The sequence below is a fragment of the Pleuronectes platessa genome, chromosome 10, assembly GCF_947347685.1.
Source record: "Pleuronectes platessa chromosome 10, fPlePla1.1, whole genome shotgun sequence".
Classification (NCBI taxonomy): domain Eukaryota; kingdom Metazoa; phylum Chordata; class Actinopteri; order Pleuronectiformes; family Pleuronectidae; genus Pleuronectes; species Pleuronectes platessa.
In genome coordinates this window covers 15,488,834-15,509,270 of record NC_070635.1, presented here as the reverse complement: position 1 = coordinate 15,509,270, position 20,437 = coordinate 15,488,834, and the positions used below count along the sequence as shown (strand labels likewise).

At 40.8% G+C, this 20,437-nt stretch overlaps 2 protein-coding genes across 2 annotated transcripts; one reads left to right on the top strand and one right to left on the bottom strand.

Annotated features, from left to right (window-relative positions):
• The first annotated feature begins 9,184 nt into the window (after positions 1-9,184).
• On the top strand, positions 9,185-20,091 carry mrs2 (magnesium transporter MRS2). The gene is made up of 12 exons (XM_053433438.1): positions 9,185-10,049; positions 10,969-11,033; positions 11,276-11,312; positions 11,742-11,854; positions 15,907-16,068; positions 16,182-16,312; positions 16,473-16,589; positions 17,213-17,282; positions 17,607-17,689; positions 17,933-18,050; positions 18,352-18,456; positions 18,619-20,091. Exons 1-12 carry the CDS (start codon positions 9,692-9,694, stop codon positions 18,676-18,678), a joined length of 1,419 nt encoding a protein of 472 aa, XP_053289413.1. The 5' UTR covers positions 9,185-9,691; the 3' UTR covers positions 18,679-20,091.
• LOC128450033 (integrin beta-1) lies at positions 12,128-15,245 on the bottom strand. The gene is made up of 7 exons (XM_053433439.1): positions 15,087-15,245; positions 14,353-14,607; positions 13,984-14,188; positions 13,748-13,877; positions 13,219-13,525; positions 12,844-13,123; positions 12,128-12,588 (listed from the first exon to the last, which is right to left on the bottom strand). Exons 2-7 carry the CDS (start codon positions 14,604-14,606, stop codon positions 12,583-12,585), a joined length of 1,182 nt encoding a protein of 393 aa, XP_053289414.1. The 5' UTR covers position 14,607; positions 15,087-15,245; the 3' UTR covers positions 12,128-12,582.
• Positions 20,092-20,437: the final 346 nt, after the last annotated feature.

Below are 20,437 nucleotides of genomic sequence, written 5' to 3'. Positions count from 1 at the left end.
GTATCTTTGCTTGCATTCATTCAGTATAAGATAACAGAAAAGACAGAATTTCAGGGTCATTGTGAAATTTGACAACACAATTATGAACTGATTATAAACAACAACATTCTATAGGCACTGATATTATTGTTTTAAAATACTAAAGATAGATATTAATGCAAAGAATAGAGAGCTGTCGATAGTTATTTCTTACATTTTAAATTTACTCGTTCACACTCTTGCTCACTGGAGACGTTTTCTAACAAAATAGCTAGCTAGCTAGCTTAGTTAGGGTGACCATACGTCCGTATTTCCCGGGACATGTCCGTATTTCACGACCTGTCCCGGGTGTCCCAGGTTATTTTTAGAAAGTGAGGAAATGTCCTGGTTTTTAAAATTACCTTCTTTGGACCATTACATTTACATGCACTTGCACTAGGGCACTGCCCACGGCGCTGCGTGCGACGTAGCCTAATCCCCGCCCCTATGCTGTCAGCCCTATTAATCAGAACGTAGACAACGTGACTGTCAGTCATACGCAAGCAACATGCCGAAGCGCAAGTGCTCGTTTACCGACGAATTACTAAAGAGTTTCCCGGCTTTCAGACCGGGTCGAGACAAATGAGAAGCCTTGTGCACAGTGTGCAAAGCAGGCACATATGTCTCGGTGTCCAATGGAGGTGCAAGAGATCTGAAAATCCACCTGGACACCGAGAAGCACAAAACAGCTGTCCGAGGCGAGGGTAGTGCTAGCTCGATCACACAGTACTTTCTCAGAACAGGGAACGAGGATGCAGTGAATGCAGCGGAGGCTGCATGGTCATTTCACACAGTGAAACACCACAACAGTTACAGATCCATGGACTGCACTAGTGCATTGCTCAAAAAGACCCTCCCCGATTCAGTCATTATTGGAGTTATTGTTATTGACTTTTACTGAAAAGCATTTTTAATAAACCAACTGTAAATATCTTGTTCTATCTATATAATATAATATACCGGTATAATTGAATAATAATAAAATACTATTAAAGCAGCAGCATCCTCCACATGACCGCCCACCCCCCAGCCCCCCCCCCCCCCCCCCGCCCCGCCCCAGCCACATTCTGTAACTACCTGTACTTATCATTTCACTCCGTGCATCATTTACTATGAGCTAAACTCCTTGGCTGTAATCCTGCTGTCTTGATGAGAGACGTTACTTGGCAGAGTGAGAAAGCCAGCGCAGCAGCGATGCAGACTCCCCAAGGTCCTAGTGCCTGGTCTTTTATTGTTAAGTATGATGAGAGGCTATTGGATTGTAATTTGAAGGGGGAGAAAACATACGAACCAGAAACGCATTTACATATGTAGCATGTTAGAGTTATAAATAATTTGTCCATGTGTAAAACAATAGTTTAATTAAAAAAAAATCTAAAAAAATTCCAATAATTATTTTGGGGGGCTGAAGAACATTTTAGGGGGGCTTCAGCTTCAGCCCCCCTAAAAACAGGCCTAAGGACGCCCCTGCTATCTATTATAGTATAATATATTCTATTTGTATTTTTTAATTGTTTTTATATTTCATTGCATTAGTAGATGTTACGGTTTGGTGGAGGAGATGGACCCAGGATGCAGAGGTTATAACAAAAAGGGGATTTAATATACAAAAAGGTCTTTAAACAAGACAATAAACAAAACACTAACACTAACAGGTCAACTTCTGACGACAAGGCGCTCGGAGAACAAAGAACGAGGAAGCTGGTCGAGACAGCAGAAAAGACTAACCATATCTGACACGTGTAGACAACGAATACGAACCCACAAAGGGCTTGGGGAACACAGAGGCTTAAAATAGACAGACAGAGGGAAGGCAGGAGCAATTACAACAGGTGAACCACATGAGGATTGGAGAAGACAATCAATGACAGGAAGTGAGACACCGAGAAGCTGAAACAAGACAGTGACAGCGGGGCTACAAAATAAAACAGGAAATAGAAAACACAAGACAGAAAACCATAAACATAAATGACTGAGCGTCACAGTAGAAAGTATTACATGTTCACTTATTATTACTTTTCTGGTGTCTATTTCTGACTGTCCCCTTTGCTGCTTTATCAAGGTAGAGGGTGTCGCTCCTTGTACAGGTTGTTGAGCCCTATGAGGCAAAATGTGATTTGTGAATACTGACTATGCAAATAAAAGAAAGTATTGATTTGATTCTGGGTCTCCATCAACTAAGATGCTAAATGGGAAAGACAGTTTAGAAAATTGATGGAATTATTACTCTGATTCATCACTCGCACGTATATACAACAAGAAACAGTACAAATTATTATCAAAATGTTTATTTACAATTGGGACTCAGTAGTAGATTTCTGTATGAACAGAACTCTCCACAGCTCACAAACCCCTATCGTGCACAACAGAACAGATCATTTATAAAGTGGATAGAAGTTTTATATAAAGAGTTAAAGCCTGAAAATAACTTTATTATCTGGATTTCAACTTGAGAAATTTGTAAAGTTAGAGTTTAAATGTGTTATATCATCTTAAATAAAACCTCTATTTAGTTCTCAAGTAAACAAATGAAGAGGACAACATGATCAGATTAACTCAACTTGGAGCTGCACTATCAGAAAATGTATGAATATGAGTCTGTTATCAGGATTTGTTATGTTTCCTTCTCTTCCTTCATAATTACTGGATGCAGCAGTTTTTCAGAAGCACATATTACGGCGATAAGACATCACAAACCAAAATCACACTCTGTGTAATATCATGTCATATCCTTTATTTAGAATAGAAAAAAGCACAAGTGTATTTACATTCACAAGTACAATACAATTTTACAATAACGGCGTTCTCCAAAGTCTGTACAGGGTTAAAGTGACAAATGTTGAGTTACAGTGTGGAGCGATGAAGACGAGCTGGAAACTTTCAAACCGCTGACTGAAGGAACTATTCACCTGAGGATCAGAAACATGATGTAAAAGTTTTGAAAATATCTCATCTCTCATTTGCTATTTGACACATTTTCATAAAATCAGACACTGATAATAATAATTATTCTTGCTGACAATGTGGCTGATGATACAAACAGATCTCTGCCTGTTTTACTCTGTTTCTCTGCAGCACTGCGTAAAGTAGCCAGGTGGATAGTATCATGTTGTGGTCACCTTGCCTTCACCGTGTCCTTCAACAAAAGGGAGAGCCTTGGTGCCCTCCTCCCTTTCTCTGCGACGAACTTCAGCTGGTCATAGTACGAGTCCATCACCTCCCTGGATGTGACCACCTCCAGGTCCTGCTGGATGAGCAGGAGGAGCTCACAGAGGCTCTCGAGAGACGGCCCGTCTCCATTTTGCAGCAGCGTCCTGATGCAGTAGTGCATTGCTTTCTCATCCAGAACCTTGGAGAGGAACAGCTCCCCAATAAACCGGATGGTATGTATGGAGCAACAGGAGGGTTTGGCGTTGTTTTTCTCTTCCCTCAGTCGATCAATAACCCTCACGTCCCTGACTGGCTCTAGGCAGGACCCCCCCTTCCGAGAAATGTCCTCCCTTTCAAAGTTCTTCTTAAACTCTGCCTGGCAGTGTTTGACCAGCAGGGACCTGAAGGAGACGCTGGCCGACCAGTCGGACAAGGATTGGAATTCCACCTGAAGAGAAGAAAACCATAAGGAAATATTAACACAAATGCAACTCACATACTTAGGAAAACATTGTGATTATTTATGTGTAAAGAATAACTTTATACAGCAAACACCAAATGCAGTCAGCAATTATCAGTGTGTGCTGATTATTATCCTCAAATCTAAATTAACTTATTGTTTGATTAACCAAAGTGACGATTCATTTTGATTAATTTAGTATTTCAGGTATTCCTCAATTATCTTGTTTTTGATTAACACAAATCATTATTTTCTTTTTTCCTTTCTTACCTGATGAACAAATGTAAATTATTATTAAGAGTTTCTTCACAATCCAGTACTAGTGAGAAAGAATAATATGTCCAATACAAAATATATGTTTGTTCATAAAGTGATAAAGGAAAAATAAAGATCAATATTTCTGGTAATCAAAACCTGGATATTTAATGAATACCTGGAATATTAAATTATATAATACATTTATCTCAAAGATATGAGCCATGGTGTGCATTAAGGGGTTAGCATAGCCTGTTTATCAAAGTTTTAAATGAATGTTACAACCTGCAAAAAAAGATCAACTTCTCAACTAAGTAAGAATCAGGATAAAAGTAGCTTCCAGTCATAGATGCATCACTTACTGTTGAGAGGCGCTGACACAGCTCCGCGAAGACTGCAGCAGAGTCTGGTTTCTGCACGGCCCTCTTGAAGATGAGCTCAACCGTTTCCTGCAGGCTCTCCTCACCGTCCATCTCCTCGTGACTTATGAACGCTTGAAAGTTGTCCGTGAAACAGCTGACGGTCTCCTCAGGCCGGACCTGCTCCTTCCTCACAGCTTCCTCCTCCGTCTTCTCGGTCCTCTGGATGGATGGAAAGCCAAAGGCGATGTTCACCTGCGGCTGATGCTCGTAGGAGGCAGCGTGGAGAAAGCCCACGGGCTTGGATGGAACGATGCCACTTCTCGCCCCTCCGATCAGGTGGGGTCCATGGCTTCTTGCTATGGCAACAGTAAACGACGTTAGCAGCTCTTAGCTAGCTTAGCTAAATCATCTGAACAATAATAACCCATAATATCACAATTCAGCATATTAAAACAAAATCAAAAACGTTTCCTACTTTGTTTTGGACATGTCTCAAAAATGTAGCCTAGCCAGCCCCAACGTTACTTACCATAGGTCCGTCAGTTTGGCACAATTAGCAGCCTCCACCCACAGAGACTTCAGCTTTTTTTTTCGTTGCTTCTCAGCGCCACCCGGGCATTTTTTACTCTTAATATCCATTTTAAGTTTCTGTCTCAGCAGCAGCCCGTCCCGCGACTCCCCCCGCCAATGCCATGAGGTCCCGCCCCACCCTGGTTTGTGTTGTGATTGACAGCACTGTCAGCCCATGATTGATTGACAATGACAAACAATAGACCAATAATATGTGTCGATGCTGGCAACACACCGCTAGCCCTCTGTAGCCAATTGGCCGGCCAAATTGGAGGGAATTTAGAGAGGAAGAAGAGAAAAAAACATAGCGGACCAGACTGGCCCACATTGGGTCAACGGCCCACCGGGACGATGCCCGGTATGCCAGATGGCCAGTCCACCCCTGTATGCAGACCAAACAAGCAACGTATTCCAAGTGTTTTCTTCTCTGGCCAATGTCTCGGCTCCGAACCGTAGTTGGGAGCTCAGCTCACTGGTCAAGAACTTTTGGACTGTAAACAGATGCACACACAGGCAGACAAATTTGTAAGCTATAAAAACAATAAAAATATATAATAAAATATATCAAAAGAGTCCTGTACTGATAGCATATCATGTCATGTCGACACAAATAAACATTAATGATGTCCACAATCGGGGTGATTCTTGCCTCTATATTGTTCTTTCCTCTCCAGGGCTACTTTGCGGTGCTTTCTGAATTGTGCACCTGGGTTACGTCAGGGACACACCTGAGACGGAAGCGCAACTTCTGTGCGAGCCGCCGCCTGACTGTTCACACAGGGAGCCATCCTAGAGGATGTTTTAGATGCTGGCTTGCATGTCCACGGAGCCTCGGGTGGTGACATCAGCAAATGTCCCTACTATGCTGCCAAAAGGAGTGGGTTTTTATACCTCTCTTTGTATGCATCATGCTTCTATGAGGAACTGTTGTGAAGTGAAATGAAACTCTCTTCTTTTTTTTCTGTTCACGCTGAAATAAAGTGGATTCACTTGGTCTGACGTTTTCGATCACATCTTTATAAAACACCTCATTAGCTTCCCACTACAAACCCTATGGGGGGGGAAATATTTTTTGAGAAAAGATTCCAGATTCATTCATTCACAACAGGAAATTAAAAGTAGATTAGAATATCTAAATAGTTGATGAGTAATTTTCGGTAGGTCGACTTATCAGTTCATTTATTAAAAGCTAATTTCCCCCTGCTACTTAGTCTATAGGGTTTTTATATTGTGTTTTATTTACATTGTTTATATTGGTTTATTTTTGTTGTGCACTGATTGCTGGTTGTACATCAAATTGCCCTTGAAGGATATTAAAAATTGTCTTTTATGGACAACTTTAGTTAATCACAAGCTGCACAAACCAAGCTAGAGCAGCAGAGGAACCCAGCAGCCAGCAGGGGGCAGCCTCAGGACATCACAGCAGACTGTGATTCTTGTAAGGCGTTCAAAGACAAGGTTGGAAAACGTACTGGGTTATTCTCTAACAATCATCCAGTATCTAAAAGGCACAAATATAAAAGTAACTTTTAACTAAGGCTGTCAAATATATGTAGTAAAGTATAAAATCTTTTCTGTGAAGCAGCATAAAATAACACGGACATACACACATGATAATTTGTCCATCTTCTTGGTGTGCTTAGTTCCTCACAGCAATCATCAGGCGGTGTGGCCTAGTTTTTAGAGCGTCCGTTCTTCGACAAGAAGGACCCGGGGCAAATCCCACTCCTTCCCATCTTTAAGCTGAAAATATATTGAACTCTTAAAATTTATAGGATTTCACTTATTAATTGCAAAATATCTTACACTATGTAAATTTAAATTAATTAAATATAAAAACAGGGGAAACATTTTATTGAAAAAAAAAAAAGAAAAAAAAACTGCGCACGCAATTTCTGCGCAATAGGCTTCTGCGCAGCATGTGCGCAATGGGCTTCTGAGCAGGATGTGCGCAATGGGCTTCTGAGCAGGATGTGCGCAATGGGCTTCTGCGCAGCATGTGCGCAATGGGCTTCTGCGCAGGATGTTTGCGCGCAGTTTTTTTTTTTTTAATTTTATTTAATTTAATTTAATTTGATTTTTTTATATTTAATTTGTCATCATTATCATCATTTCTCCGCGCTGGTTCAGGGGTAAATGATGCTGGTCTTCACAGGAGATTATATGCGTATGTGTGGCCGCGGAGCTTCCTGGTTCTTCCCAGCACTACGCTGCCGGTGCGAACATGGGCGAGGAAAGGAAGCGGACCGCTTTTCGCAGCGCTTCTACCTCCGGTGCGTCCCCGGGGTTAAGAGAATGATGGTGTGACTTAATGTATTGTTTTACATTGCATGTGTCACGTCATGAGAAATCCGTCTCCTATGTCGCCTGTACCAGGAGCCGCCCCTGTCACTGGTTATCTTGGCTCGCTGTCTGGCCGGTAACCAGCTGTCCAGACCGCTCCGTGAAGAAGGGGGAGGAGATGTTTCTTTACTTGGAATGCGGCCACTCTATTTCTCGGATATACAGCAGGAGCAACACTGGCATCACCTCCAGTTGGTCCGTCACTTCTCGTTATACACACACTTTTAGCGTCTTTACCCACAATACCCAGGTGCACTACGTCACACACTACAAACTTTCCTTAAAGGGGCAGGCCATACCTGCAACACATCAGCTCTTGGTCTCATATACAGATGGCAAGAGAAAGCAGAGAGGGATTTTTACACACACTGATAAAGATTCCGACAGTAAAGGCAAGGGGTAGTGATGAATAAGGTTTTCTTTAACAAGTTAAGTCTTTCATTCTCACTTTCCACCTTAAAACTATGACATGAACTGAACTATGAATTGAACTGAAACCAGAATTTAAATGGTGAACTATGAACGTGAACTATTCATGTTTACTTGTATGAACTGAACTTTGAACTAGTTCACGAGAGGTGTGAACTTGCACAGCACTACCCGCAGCATCAGCCAACATGTAATGACGGTGTTTGTGCAATCCCCGACGTTGTTTGGTTATAAATTTACCACATTTTCTAGAAAATAAACAAACAAAAAACTCTGTGATTTCAAAGCCTTGTCCAGCTGTTTTCTGACGTTTGTCATGTTTAATGAAGAGAGAGAGGGAGAGAGATACAGACAGACAGACAGACACACCGACAGACAGACAGAATTTAAAGGCAGTTTTACTGTTCTACAAATTAGACAACTTCATTAGTTTTGTTTCACTTAAAATCGTAATTATTGAAATGAAAGGTAGGTCTTAAGTTGAGCTACATGACAGTCTGGTGAGGTATATTGTGGTATATTACTAGTGTAATGCTGCTTATGCTTCAACTCTGTCAGAAAACAGTAAAACAATAATGTGTGTGTACTGTGCTGTCAGCTTTATAGAGATATGTAAGTCACTCTTGATAATTATGCCCAACATTGATTTATCCTATTTACAAAATGTCCAGCATAATGCCAAGAAAAGAGAAACTCCAAAAGCAGAAGGATAGGGGTCTGCAGCAAGCAGCTCAGGATAGCAGCTCTCTTTTATCTTGGATCAGGCCATCAACTAGTAAAACAAATGAGGGAGAATCAATAACCCTACCTGGTCCAGAGGAGCCCATCACATCACGAACCCTAACCCTAACATATTATTTGGTTATTCAATATGGCCTTGTTTTGTCTGTTTTTGCCTGTTATTCATTTATTTATTCAAATTGATAATTTGAGTTAGTTTGTTAACAAAAATAGATATATAAGTTGAAAATATCTTACTGTGTTTTTTATTTATTTATTATTATTATTATTTTTAATTTCATAAATAATTTTGGCGATGGGTGCCCTTTTTTTTGGTTTGAGTATCTGCCCCCCAAAATGTCTGTGCACGTGCCTGGTCCTGATAGAGGAACTACTTTATTGAGGGTCACCTTAACATAGGTAAACATGACAACACTTGTACATGCCACCCCGTAGTTATGCTGCTATAGGTCTGGACTGCAGAGGAAACTCCCATCATGCACTGAGCACTATTTTTATTTATTCGACTACTTGTCACTATCTCTGTCTGTCTGTCTGTCTGTCTGTCTGTCTGTCTGTCTGTCTCTCTCTCTCTCTCTCTCTCTCTCTCTCTCTCTCTCTCTCTCTCTCTCTCTCTCTCTCTCTCTCTCTCTCTCTCTCTCCCTCTCTCTTCTCTCCATCCCCCCGATCTCTTTTCCACCCATCTCTCCTCTCTTCCCCATTTTTCTCTACTCTAAAAGCTGGTTAAAATTCTCCAAAATGATCAAGGAGATAAAAAGCTGAATATTTTTCTGAACTGTCATTATGTTGAGGTGAAGGGTCGGGTTTATTCTTTTTTTCAGTTCGAGTGATTCACTTTCCCACAGACGATCTTTGCCCGTTGGTCCCTGTCACCGCGGTGCATTGTGGTCAGGCACGCTGCTCTTGCTAGTGTCCTCTCCATCATGCTAACACCTGCGAGCTGCGTTTTGGGACCAAAGCACAGCGTCACGTGTTGATTCACTTCAGTCTGTTGTCATCCACAGGCAACATACGTGTGTCCGTTGTGTCCTCGTTCCATGTCATGGGGGATTTTAAACGGATAATTAGCAAAAAAAACAAGCTAACGGAGCTAGCATAACACGGAGGAGCTGCTGAAAACACCGTGAGGAAAGTTCGAAAGTGGCTCAGGCAGGAGTGTGTGACTGGTGTCACTGGAGTTGAACCAGTGGCTACACCAACTAGGTCTGTCATGTTAACTTGGGAACACTTGTCATCCTCCTCGTGCCTGTGGATTCGGACTGTCACCACACAAACAGCTGGAGGAAGAGACCACCAATGACACGGCTCAAGGATTTGACACATTCAACCCGAGTCTGAGCGCCTGAGAGGAACACCAGCCGCCATGTCCGCCTGGGTGAAGGCTGTGTGTGGGTGTGCTGGTGGTGGTGGTGGTGGTGTGGAGACCAGGCTGCATAGACTGCTGCTGGCTGGCTGCAGGAGCTGCATCAGGATGTACCCCCCCTTCAGTGGGAACTTTTATCCAAAGCGACCCTTCACTTGTCTCAATGCTTTTCCCCCCTGGAGACATGGCGTCCGCCGAGGCCTCTGCCCACTGAAGTACAGTGTGCCAGCAGGAAACAGGAACGTGTCTGTGCACAGCAGGATCTGGAGTGATGCTGGATCAAGGCATCAACACAAAACATGTCAGTCCGGTGTGGGGAGGAAGGAGAAGCTGCTACAAGAAGGAGCATCGTGGCCTGGTGAGCATGAGGGATTGGTTAGTTAAAGACATACTGACAACAGGTGACCTCACTGTTACAGCTGGTATGAGACATGTGCACATCTTTCACTGTCCAGTTTGTTGTAACACATAATCGTAGACTGATATTAGTCAATCACAGATATATTTGCTGTGTGTGTTTCTAAGGTTAAGTAAAAAGACTCTGCAGGACATAACTGCCACGTTGTAGATCATGTTTGTGTATGTAATGTGTTAACGTCTAAAATATCAATATCACCATTAATCTCTTAAAATCCAGTATCACTCAGGCTCTACACTACTTGTGCCTGTAGATGAGAGTAACTCTATTTAGGATTCATATTTCTTTCCACTGTAGAGGGATATTAAAACCATGAAGAACCAGTTACACAATAGCCCAGACCTAATGTCATCCTCTGTCAATAATTGTCATCAGTGTCTTTAATAAGAGTATCTATGAAACTGACATATATTAAAGATTAACCCTAATTGATTTTGCAGGTTCAATACGCATCTGCAGGGTTGTTTTTAGACATAGAAATTCCTTTGCCATCCTTTGTAGCTCCTCTACTGTAAATGTTAATTTTATGCAACTGCTTTTGACACCTTCAAAAAGCTCCTGAAACAGAACATGGAGAGGTTACTTTGTGATCGAGTATCCTTGAAAGTCCCCCCAATCGTAGCCAGTTAGCTGTTCAACATCATTGGGATTTAAAAGCTAAAATGAGTTCATTAATGTCAATCCAGTCAAATAACAGAGCTCAGTATATTCATATTTTAACTATCATATGGGTATAGTCAAGCATAAAAACAATAATTTCCCAGTGCCTACATCGCTCTAGTAAATCTCTACAATTGTGCAGCTTCATGGTTGAAATATTTAGCTTCACATGTAGTTTTCCTTGTCTTTTTTTTAACAGTGTCCCTTGTCCGCTGCAGAGTGACAGATGCCCCGATTTCCAGCGTGCTTCCAGCTTTCGTAGTGGTAAGAAATTCACAGAGAGCAGTTGGCCAGGATAATTTCAGTGGTTGCTGAACAAACTGTTTTTAATGGAAAGGTGCTAATGTGAAAACAGAGGCAGATTGGAAATAATCTAGATTCCCAAAGAATCTTAAACCAATCTACTGTTGTACACTTATGTATTGAAATGTTTTAAAGCTGGCTGTTTGAAAAACTGCAATCCCTCGATGTAATAAACTTGTTTGTATATTTTATTTATTTCACAGATGAAATTTGACCAGGAAGGAAATGTTACATCGTTTGGTAAGTGAAAATAATTCATATAAACCATTGGCTGGCTTCCCTGATGTGTTTCAAATCAAGGTTGTCTCAGAAATTGATAATTGTCTATCTCTTATCTGGTAATGTTACCATTGGGACCAAAGTGTAGGTATCAAAATATCTCAGAATTTCACATTTTCAAGCTAGTCGTGCAAAGTTGGACACAATACTGTTGCTCACCACTGCTGCGGTACTTCTGCTGTGACCTGTGGTTGGACCCTCACTGTTTGACTTTGCTCCCTCACTCTGTTATGTAATGTTGCTTTGTCATTATTGTACACGATTTGCTATAATGAACATTTTGGATTTGGTGTAGATTCCTACACCATATGAAGTCAGAAATACATGTAATAGAATTGTGTTTAGAGTGTTCTAGTTCTTACTGAACTAGTTATTTTTTTTCTCCTACAGAGAAGAAGAAAACCGAGCTTTGCCAGGAGCTAAGTCTTCAGGCCAGAGACCTTCGCTTTCAGCACAGTACCAGCCTCACTGCCAGGAACAACTGCATCATCTTACGAATGGCGGTATGCTCTCTTCTTGTCTTATAAGCAAACTCAATGAATCATGAGACATTTCTGTTGTCAACCAAATGGACATCCTATTTGATCAGACACCTGATCAGGAAACATTCTCTGACCAAAGGTTGAGACCAAACAAAAGTAAACCAAAAACTATTTTCCTGCTGATGCAGGACTTTAAACAGCTAAACCTGAGACATTCAGCCTGTCTCTAAATGAGACATGATGCCACCACGTGGATGGTATAAAAGTGCAGTTAATTAATGACAACTGGAAACATTTGCAAAGACAAAAGTTTTATGAAGTGGTAGTATCATAACATTCTTTTGAAGGTTATAAATTATTTTATTAGACTATTTCTCAATAATTACAATGAATAAGATTGTTAATAGAACAAAGAAACAGATTAGCTAATGTCAGCAACTAAAACTCAATGCATGTATCTGATATTACAACTGAAATATAATATAATGAAAAATTTATTCGGACAAATTGGGACGCTTTTCATCTCACCCACTCCAATTCTGCCCTCCTATCACTTTGACAGTCCTTGGGGACAATCCTTAGCCCGCGCCACAATTGACTGTCCACCAGAGGGTGTGTGTGAGAAGGTGTAGTAGAAGAAACAAGAGTCATGGCGGCTCATCATTTTACAGAATGGAATATTTTCTTCAGATTGAGGCATGTCCTCTCTGGTCTCCACCACGGTCACTCTGAGCGAGCCACATTGTTGCTCACACCTGATGCCGAGTCAGAGAACACAAGCAATTCAAGAATTATAAACAAGATAGTCTATAAATATTTGCATTCAGTTTATAAAATAAAATAATTGTGAGCCTTCGTAATTAACAGTATTCTACAGTGTGGAAATGGAATAAAACCAAAAGCCTCATGTCTCAAATCAGAAAAAGGTCAGAATGGTATCCTCATAGGAAGCAACAGGTAGTTTTTAGTTGGAGTTAGTCACATTTTCTCACAACCCCCTGTATTCTCACCTGTCCTTCTTCTTTCCCGTCCCAAACGCCCGACACTCCACACACTCCATGTGCTGCCTGACATGTGTTCTGACAGTGAGGGCAGCTCTCACAGGTCGGGCCAGTATATGGTGGCTCACATTTACATTTGCCGCACTGACACATCCCTCTACCGTTGCACAGCTGCTGGTTTGTTGCCATACAGGAGGCAGTTTCCATGGAGCAGCTGCAGTCTTCACCTGTCCAATCGTCGTCACACAAGCAGTGTCCACATTCGCACGTCCCATGGCCTCCGCACATTCTGTTGGACATTAATCGCATTTTTTTAAGTAAAAATCTGTATTTTTAAATAAGTAGACTAGACAGGATTTGACAACTGCTTTTCACACATCATACTTGGCGTTGGCGTAAGGACAGTCAAAGTTGCTGCACTCGCAGTATCGTCCACTGTATCGTTGTTGGGGGTTAGCTCGCTCCTCGCACTCACAGTAGCCGTCCACGCACTCCCCCCTGCCGCTGCACACAGGGGCCTTACGGCCTGAGCGACAGGAGTCTTCATTTCGTGAAAAAGATGATTCTTTGTCCCTCTGGCAGTTTGGTCCGGTGTAAGAATCGTAGCACTCGCACTGTCCACACATCAGAGCTCCGTGGCCACTGCAGGCAACGCTGCTTTCCTCACGGCTTCTCGAGCAGTCACACTGACCTGGGGAAATCATTGTAAAGTATGTATTCATAGCATTATAGATGAGTGCTGTTTGTTCCTTCTTCTGACACAGGTAACTTCATATTAATCTTATTGAATGAGGTACTGTATTTCATTAAGACTGAGTTTATCTCATTGTCTTAATTTCAGGGCTTTTCTAATACTCAGCCTTTTTACCATATATATATATAAACTATAGTCAGGTTCTGCGGTTGAACTCACAATCCAGAGATATTTCTAACTTCACACCCAATGAAAAGCCTCTGGGTGTGATGTGGACAAACCAGGGCCCAGTACTGTTCTGGTTTGAGTCATCACTCTTACTGGGACACTGGGCGGCCTCCACAGTCACCTAGAGAACAAAGCATTTGTTATTATAGTAAAAACTGTTTTTAACATGAGACATTGGCTCCTAATGTCCTGTGCAATACATCAGCCTAAATTTTGGTGACATTTACAAACAAGGGGTGTCCAGTCATGACTCTACTGAGTGTGATGTTGACTCCCGCTGGCACATTGGTGAGGTCAGTCGTCAGCTCTGGGACAGACTGGTCTGTCGGCATGGTGATAGTTAGAGGGAAAGTCTGGCTCACACCCGGCCTCAACCGGACGGAGAACTCCTGGGGCTGGAGGAACAGGGTCTTAGCATCTGCTGGTTCTGTGCTGCAGAGGTTCAGGAGTCACAAGCAGCATGATGAATAAATAAGAAGTAATTGTGGCCTTGAACAAATTATGAAACTATAAAATAGCAACAATTATATCAGCACAATTTGATACATGTTTTTTCTTTTCCCTTTGTGGTTTCGCAGAGGATCTTATAAACTTACTTGCTCTCATTCTTGACCACCTGCACCAAGCCCTGAGGGTTGTATATATGACTTTTATGGCAGCCTGCTCGCCGCAGCCCCTTCATGTTATGACACCGAACGTCAGGATTAGGGGCAGTGCACCAGGCACATTCCGGACCAGACTGGACGCACTCGTCGCAGCTGGAAGCAGATCTGAGACATGTTTGTTTTCTGGCCCAGCTGGGACACAGCGGAGCCAGCAGCAGGCAGAGACAGAGCAGCTTCACAGCCATCCTGCAATTAAACATTAGAAGTATGTTATTGAAAGTAAAAATGTAGTCATCAAGTTATTTTCTATCTATCTGTTTTCTCTATGTTTTAATAGCCCAATCTTCTGGGTCACTTTTAAAATAAATTTTAAAGAAAAGAATTATTATTATACAAAATAATTTAAATGCTTGCACTTCATTAGCCTGCTCAACAGCAAATATTTTTGACTGGAGTCAGGCCTGTTTGTATTTACCTTCAGATTTAAAACAGTGTCAGGTTTGAAGATGTAAATACACCATGCACCAGCACTAGGAACTTTATTTCTGTCTAAACTTTAAAGATGAAACAAAACATAATTTCTATTTAACTAAGTCTTACTTGATCATAAGAAAAACTAAGTAAAGAAGTGTGCATCAAGTAATCTGCAGTCTGTTTCTGTCTGGTGCTGTGATTGATTATGTGCTAAATAAAACTAAAACATAGATAAAGAGCTGGTGTGTTACCTGAAGTAGTGAAAGCTTTCTGTGCTGTAGCTGCGTCCTGGGCCGGTGTGCCTCTGCTGACTGTGTTACACTGACGAGCTTCGGTCGTATATATCGGTCGTGTGTGAATTCTGCTTGAGACCCCTGAGATCACATCAAGGTGCTTGGTTACACAACAACCAGTTCTCAATTATCAGGTCATTCACTGCAAATATTGACAGATCAGAGTCAACTATTGAGCTTGTAGTCTCCCAAACACAGATCTTCACGTACCGACAGTTGCACACACTCGTTCACATCAACAAGTGAAATGTCCCGTAGATAATCATGATGGTAAAAAGCCATTCATCAGCTACTGACAAAATTACTTTTAGGATCCTCAGAATTGGAGTCAATATTTTCTAATGTAGCTGCAACACTCCCCTTCAGTTGACATCTTCATCTGCGTCCTCTACGTGTATGGCACCTTTTTCATCCTGAGATAATTGTATTCTTCCTGTTTAACGTCCATAATCAGCACGTCCACTTTCTCTCTGCGAATTCACTTTTTCACTAAACTTGTCCTGCTGTTTTCTCACAAGGGATCACATTGACATTTCCAGATAATTTACGATTAGGCTAGCAGGAAAAGTTCTGGAAAATGTCTGGAGCAATACACTCTGACATCTACATGCTCACATACACCCCTTCTTGATTTCAGGGAAATGTTCGGACATCAGTGCATGTCTGAAAGCTGCTTTACTGACTAAATTCATGTAACTTTAAACTGATTCACCTTTGTGATCTTTATGGTACAGTACTTTCTAACATGGCTGCTAACAACCCGCCTGTCTTCCCATAGTCTCTGAAAGCCATCGTAACGCCAGAGTCCCTCTTGGTGTTGGATTTCCGTGGTCTGGGATTGGAACGCTGGTTGGTACTGGAGCTCGCTCCTCAGCTTGCCTCACAGACTCACTCTCTGCCCTTTGAGTTCAGAGCACTGGAGGCCATACTGCAGCACAAGGTGAGACAGATTAGAGAGCATCCAAGCATATTCTAACCAAGATAAAACCTCCCTGTAAACATACATGAGGTGAAGGCTTGTACACGTGTTTGTTTATGTATCTGTGACAATAGGTGAACACGCTACAAACCCGGCTGAATGAGGTCGAGCCAATTATATTGGATGTGTTGGAATCCTTAGTGGATCCTAAAATCCTTTCTGCTGACAGAAGTAAACTACACATACTTCTGCAGAACAGCAAGAGGTAACACACACAGCCATACAACTCTACATAGCTTGTAATTCCTCAGGTGGAGCAGGGGATTGCAGTTTTCTGTCACTGCTTCTCATCCTCCAACATGCACACTGGTAGTTTTAGACCTTAACATTCACATATCGTCTTGTCTCTCTTGTTTCCCCGACAGTTTATCAGAGTTGGAAACGGACATAAAGGTTTTTAAGGAATCATTGCTGAAGATTTTGGATGAGGACGAGATTATTGAAGAACTCTGTCTGACCAAGTGGACCGACCCAAGAGTTTTGTATGTTACATATGCACTCACATATACTTACACACATTTTAACAGCAAGTTTCTTGTCAAGTTGTCAAAGTCCGTTTAGGCCGTAAATAGGTTTTCTGCTCCAAATTCAAAAAATGATTTGTCTGTTCTGTTTTGTCCTCATTGGTAGGGTTAGGTTATGTCAGGGTTACGTATTGCAGAAACCACTGGTTGGTGGCAGGTGGAAGTTAGGTAGAGTTTGAAAATCCCAGAAACTGTTGTTAAGGGATTAGAGATACATTCGGTTTCAAGTTGTGCTAATCTATGTGCACAAATAACATTTGCTAACTAATCAAAAACAAAAAATTTGACTTAAGAACTTTATGATTTTTTGTTTCCAACTTCAACAACAACTACAAAGAATGCAACTGATAATTCTTCACTTCGTTGATGAAATATGGAATGATCATTAAGCCTTGATATCGATATACAAAATAAGGACATATTTAATGTTTTATAAGTGTTCGGGCCTGTTTATAAAAACCTTTCCTTGCCAAAAACAAACTAGTAAGAGATTTTAATCCAAAGTCAGATGCGTCATCCATTACGCCACTTGGCCAAATGTGAAGGGATTTATCGATATGACTCTTTGTCTGCTTTTCTAGCGAGGAGAGCAGTTTGGGCATTGACCATGCTGAGGAGATGGAACTGTTACTGGAGAATTACTATATGCAGGTATAACCATCCCACATAGCAGCTTTTTTTATTATTATTAATTCAAATTTTTATGAAATTATAAATTAACTACAATGCAGATTTAAAGCTATAAGGAGATTATCAAAATGGTCTGTTTAAGACTTGTGGACAAAATGACACATTTTTTGCCTTCAAAAGTAGTATCTCCTATTCTGCTTGTTTTGATTTAAAAAATAATACAATATTAATGTCATCTAATCAAAATCAGAAATAAATATTGTTGCCTGGGGGGGAGAAGGGTCATGTACAGTGAGGAGTTAGACTGTGTGTTGATTGTTGGTGAATTTGAACTGCTCCCTTCAGGCTGAGGAGCTGGGGAACAAGGCCAGAGAACTGAAAGGGCTGATAGACGACTCTGAGAGTGTCATCTTCATCAATCTAGACAGGTACACACAAACACACACACACTGGGTGTACTATACCTATACCATTACCTACAGTACTCTTGAATAACTTAGAACCCAGTGATTAACTGCCACTTGTTATTCTGTGGTATGCAGAATATTTTTACTGTTTAAATTGTGTTTTTATAATTGCTGCTCTTTATTCGCTCTGACTCTCAGATATGATTAAGATCCATATTTGTATTCTCTTGATACAGAGTGAGTTGTCTGTCTGTCTTATTGCAGCCATCGTAACGTGATGATGCGTCTGAACCTGCAGCTGACCATGGGTTCCTTCTCCCTCACCTTGTTCGGTCTGATAGGAGTGGCCTTTGGAATGAATTTGACATCGTGCTTTGAAGAGGTGAAATACTTCCCTTCCAAAGAATAACATCGAGTGTGGAGTTTGACTGTTGTGTTTGCTGTTTACGAGCCCTCAAATATTAGGGTTATATTGCTTGCTTTACTTTTTTCAGACTTTTGAATGGTTAATTTGATAAAATGAGCAACTTCAGAAAAAAATATATAGTTATTCGATTTAAAATTGAGTTTATATTTTGGTGTGTTTTTCATGTATTTCCCATTCATGTTCCTTGGTCACACAGTTTTTCTGTGTTTAAACCTTTTATATATTTTTGTGTTTTACTTTTGGTGTTCATTACCAGGACCCTCGTGTTTTCTGGCTGGTAACGGGCTTCATGTTCTTGGGCAGCGGGCTCATATGGCGACGACTGCTGTCATTTCTGGGACGACATCTAGAGCCCTCAATGGTAATAGACACGCAGCCACAATGGGTAGACTATGTCATCTCTGCACATGCATGTTCTGAGGCCACTTCACACCCCAAAGTCCTGATAGATACATTCACAGATAATAATTGGATTTACTGTCAAATGAGAACACAAATGTAATTTCTTCTGTCTGTGATGCAGATCCCTCCAGTTTGGAAGAGAAGTCTGAAAGCATCAGACGTCAAACCAGGAATCAGATGAAGTGCCACCTTTGCTATGTAAACTGCCTTCACACAGACTCTGTAGCTTTAAAGATGCATTTTTAATCTTACCTCATTGTTTTACTCTCCCATGACTATGGCAGAGATCGAGACTACATCCCAACGTCAGGAGATCCCACTGTGTCCTTATATCCCTCCCACTGTGTTGGAGAAATTTCCGATGCGTGGATGTCTTCATATTTAATTATATCTGTGGATAAAACAAGTGGGTATTTCTCTGTCGTCACAGATTGAAAAATGTTTGTTAAATGGAGCCATGCGACTCTATTAGGTCTATTGTTTCTAAAGAGTCAGTACTTTTCTAAACGGACCATTTCCACTACGGACAGTTTGACTTGTCAAAGCAGGAAAGGCACCGGTGTAAATAATGTGAATGCTGGCTCCGTCCATTACGTGTCTCAGTTTGTCATGTCCCTGAGTGAGCATCCAGTCTTCTGGATGGTTTGCAGGTACTGTTCATGAAACAAGGAGTTATCAGATGATAACCTTCTTTTTTTTTTGTTCTGTAACATGTTTCTAATATGCTTCTGCAGTTATTTTCTCTTTCTTAAAAAACAAACAGAAAAACAATTATCTTTATTTTTTTATTAACTATCTTACTCTGTGGTTGTCTCAAATTGACTTTTGCCCTAAAATCAAAGGCTCTTGTTACACATGGAACATACATGACAATGACTGTGACTGCTTCTAAAGCTGGGTTAACTTTTATTAACTTTACACCAAAACATTTTTCATAGTGCAGGAAAGAAACAACATTCAACCCAATATACTGATAATAGAACCTCAAACATAAGAATATCTTAAAATACACAATTACAATACAATAAATAAAATTAAAAAAATGCTAAATCAATATTAAATGTGGGAAGTCTGTGTAGTATTCTATATGTTAAATATGCAGACCCTCAATGAAAACATGCATAAGCCCTCTACCAACTGAAACCTTTGTCATTCTAGGGCAAAGCAAACTTTAGTGGCCACACAGTGGTGGTTCCCAGCTTGTGGTTCAGAATACACGCAAGGGGTCAAAATAAATCTCAAGGGTCATGAGATGATTATCCGAAAGCAGAAAAATAAAACGTCTCCTTAAAATCATATTTCCTTTTTCAAATTTTCTGTAATTTTTCCATAACTGAATGGTCTGATCTATCCCTCTGGGCCGCTGCAAAGCCCTCTATGGTTGAACTGGTCAAAGAGGATCACAAATCGATCGATTTATGATGAAGACTTTGGTAGATTTGGCTTCATCTTCAGGGTTCACAAGTAATAAGTGTTAGAATCCCTCCTTATTGTGCTGTGTCTTATTTATAACAAGTTCAGCCAGACCCTTCGTATTTTGGCTGTTGTCCTGTATTATACAAGTTGACAATAAAAGTATTCACAATGTTCTAAATTTTTTCACGCGTGTTGTTTCACACTGGATGTAATTCAGTTTCTCTTATCACCAAATGACCCAAAAAAACAGCTTAATTTAAAAGAAATCTTATAATACAAATTGATTTAAATATCTGGTTCTGACACTTTGAAGGACTTAAGTGCCATGACAGAACTGATGCTGTTGGTGTTTTTCTGTTCTGCTGCTGTAACCATTCGTCTGCACTAGAGGGCGTCATATCTACAGTTTTCAATCCTATTCGTTGGCTGATGTTCCTCCACATTACACCATGATGAAACCAGTGTGGGATAAAGGAATGATCATTAATCTTAATGTGTTTATAAATTACTGTGCAATAAATATC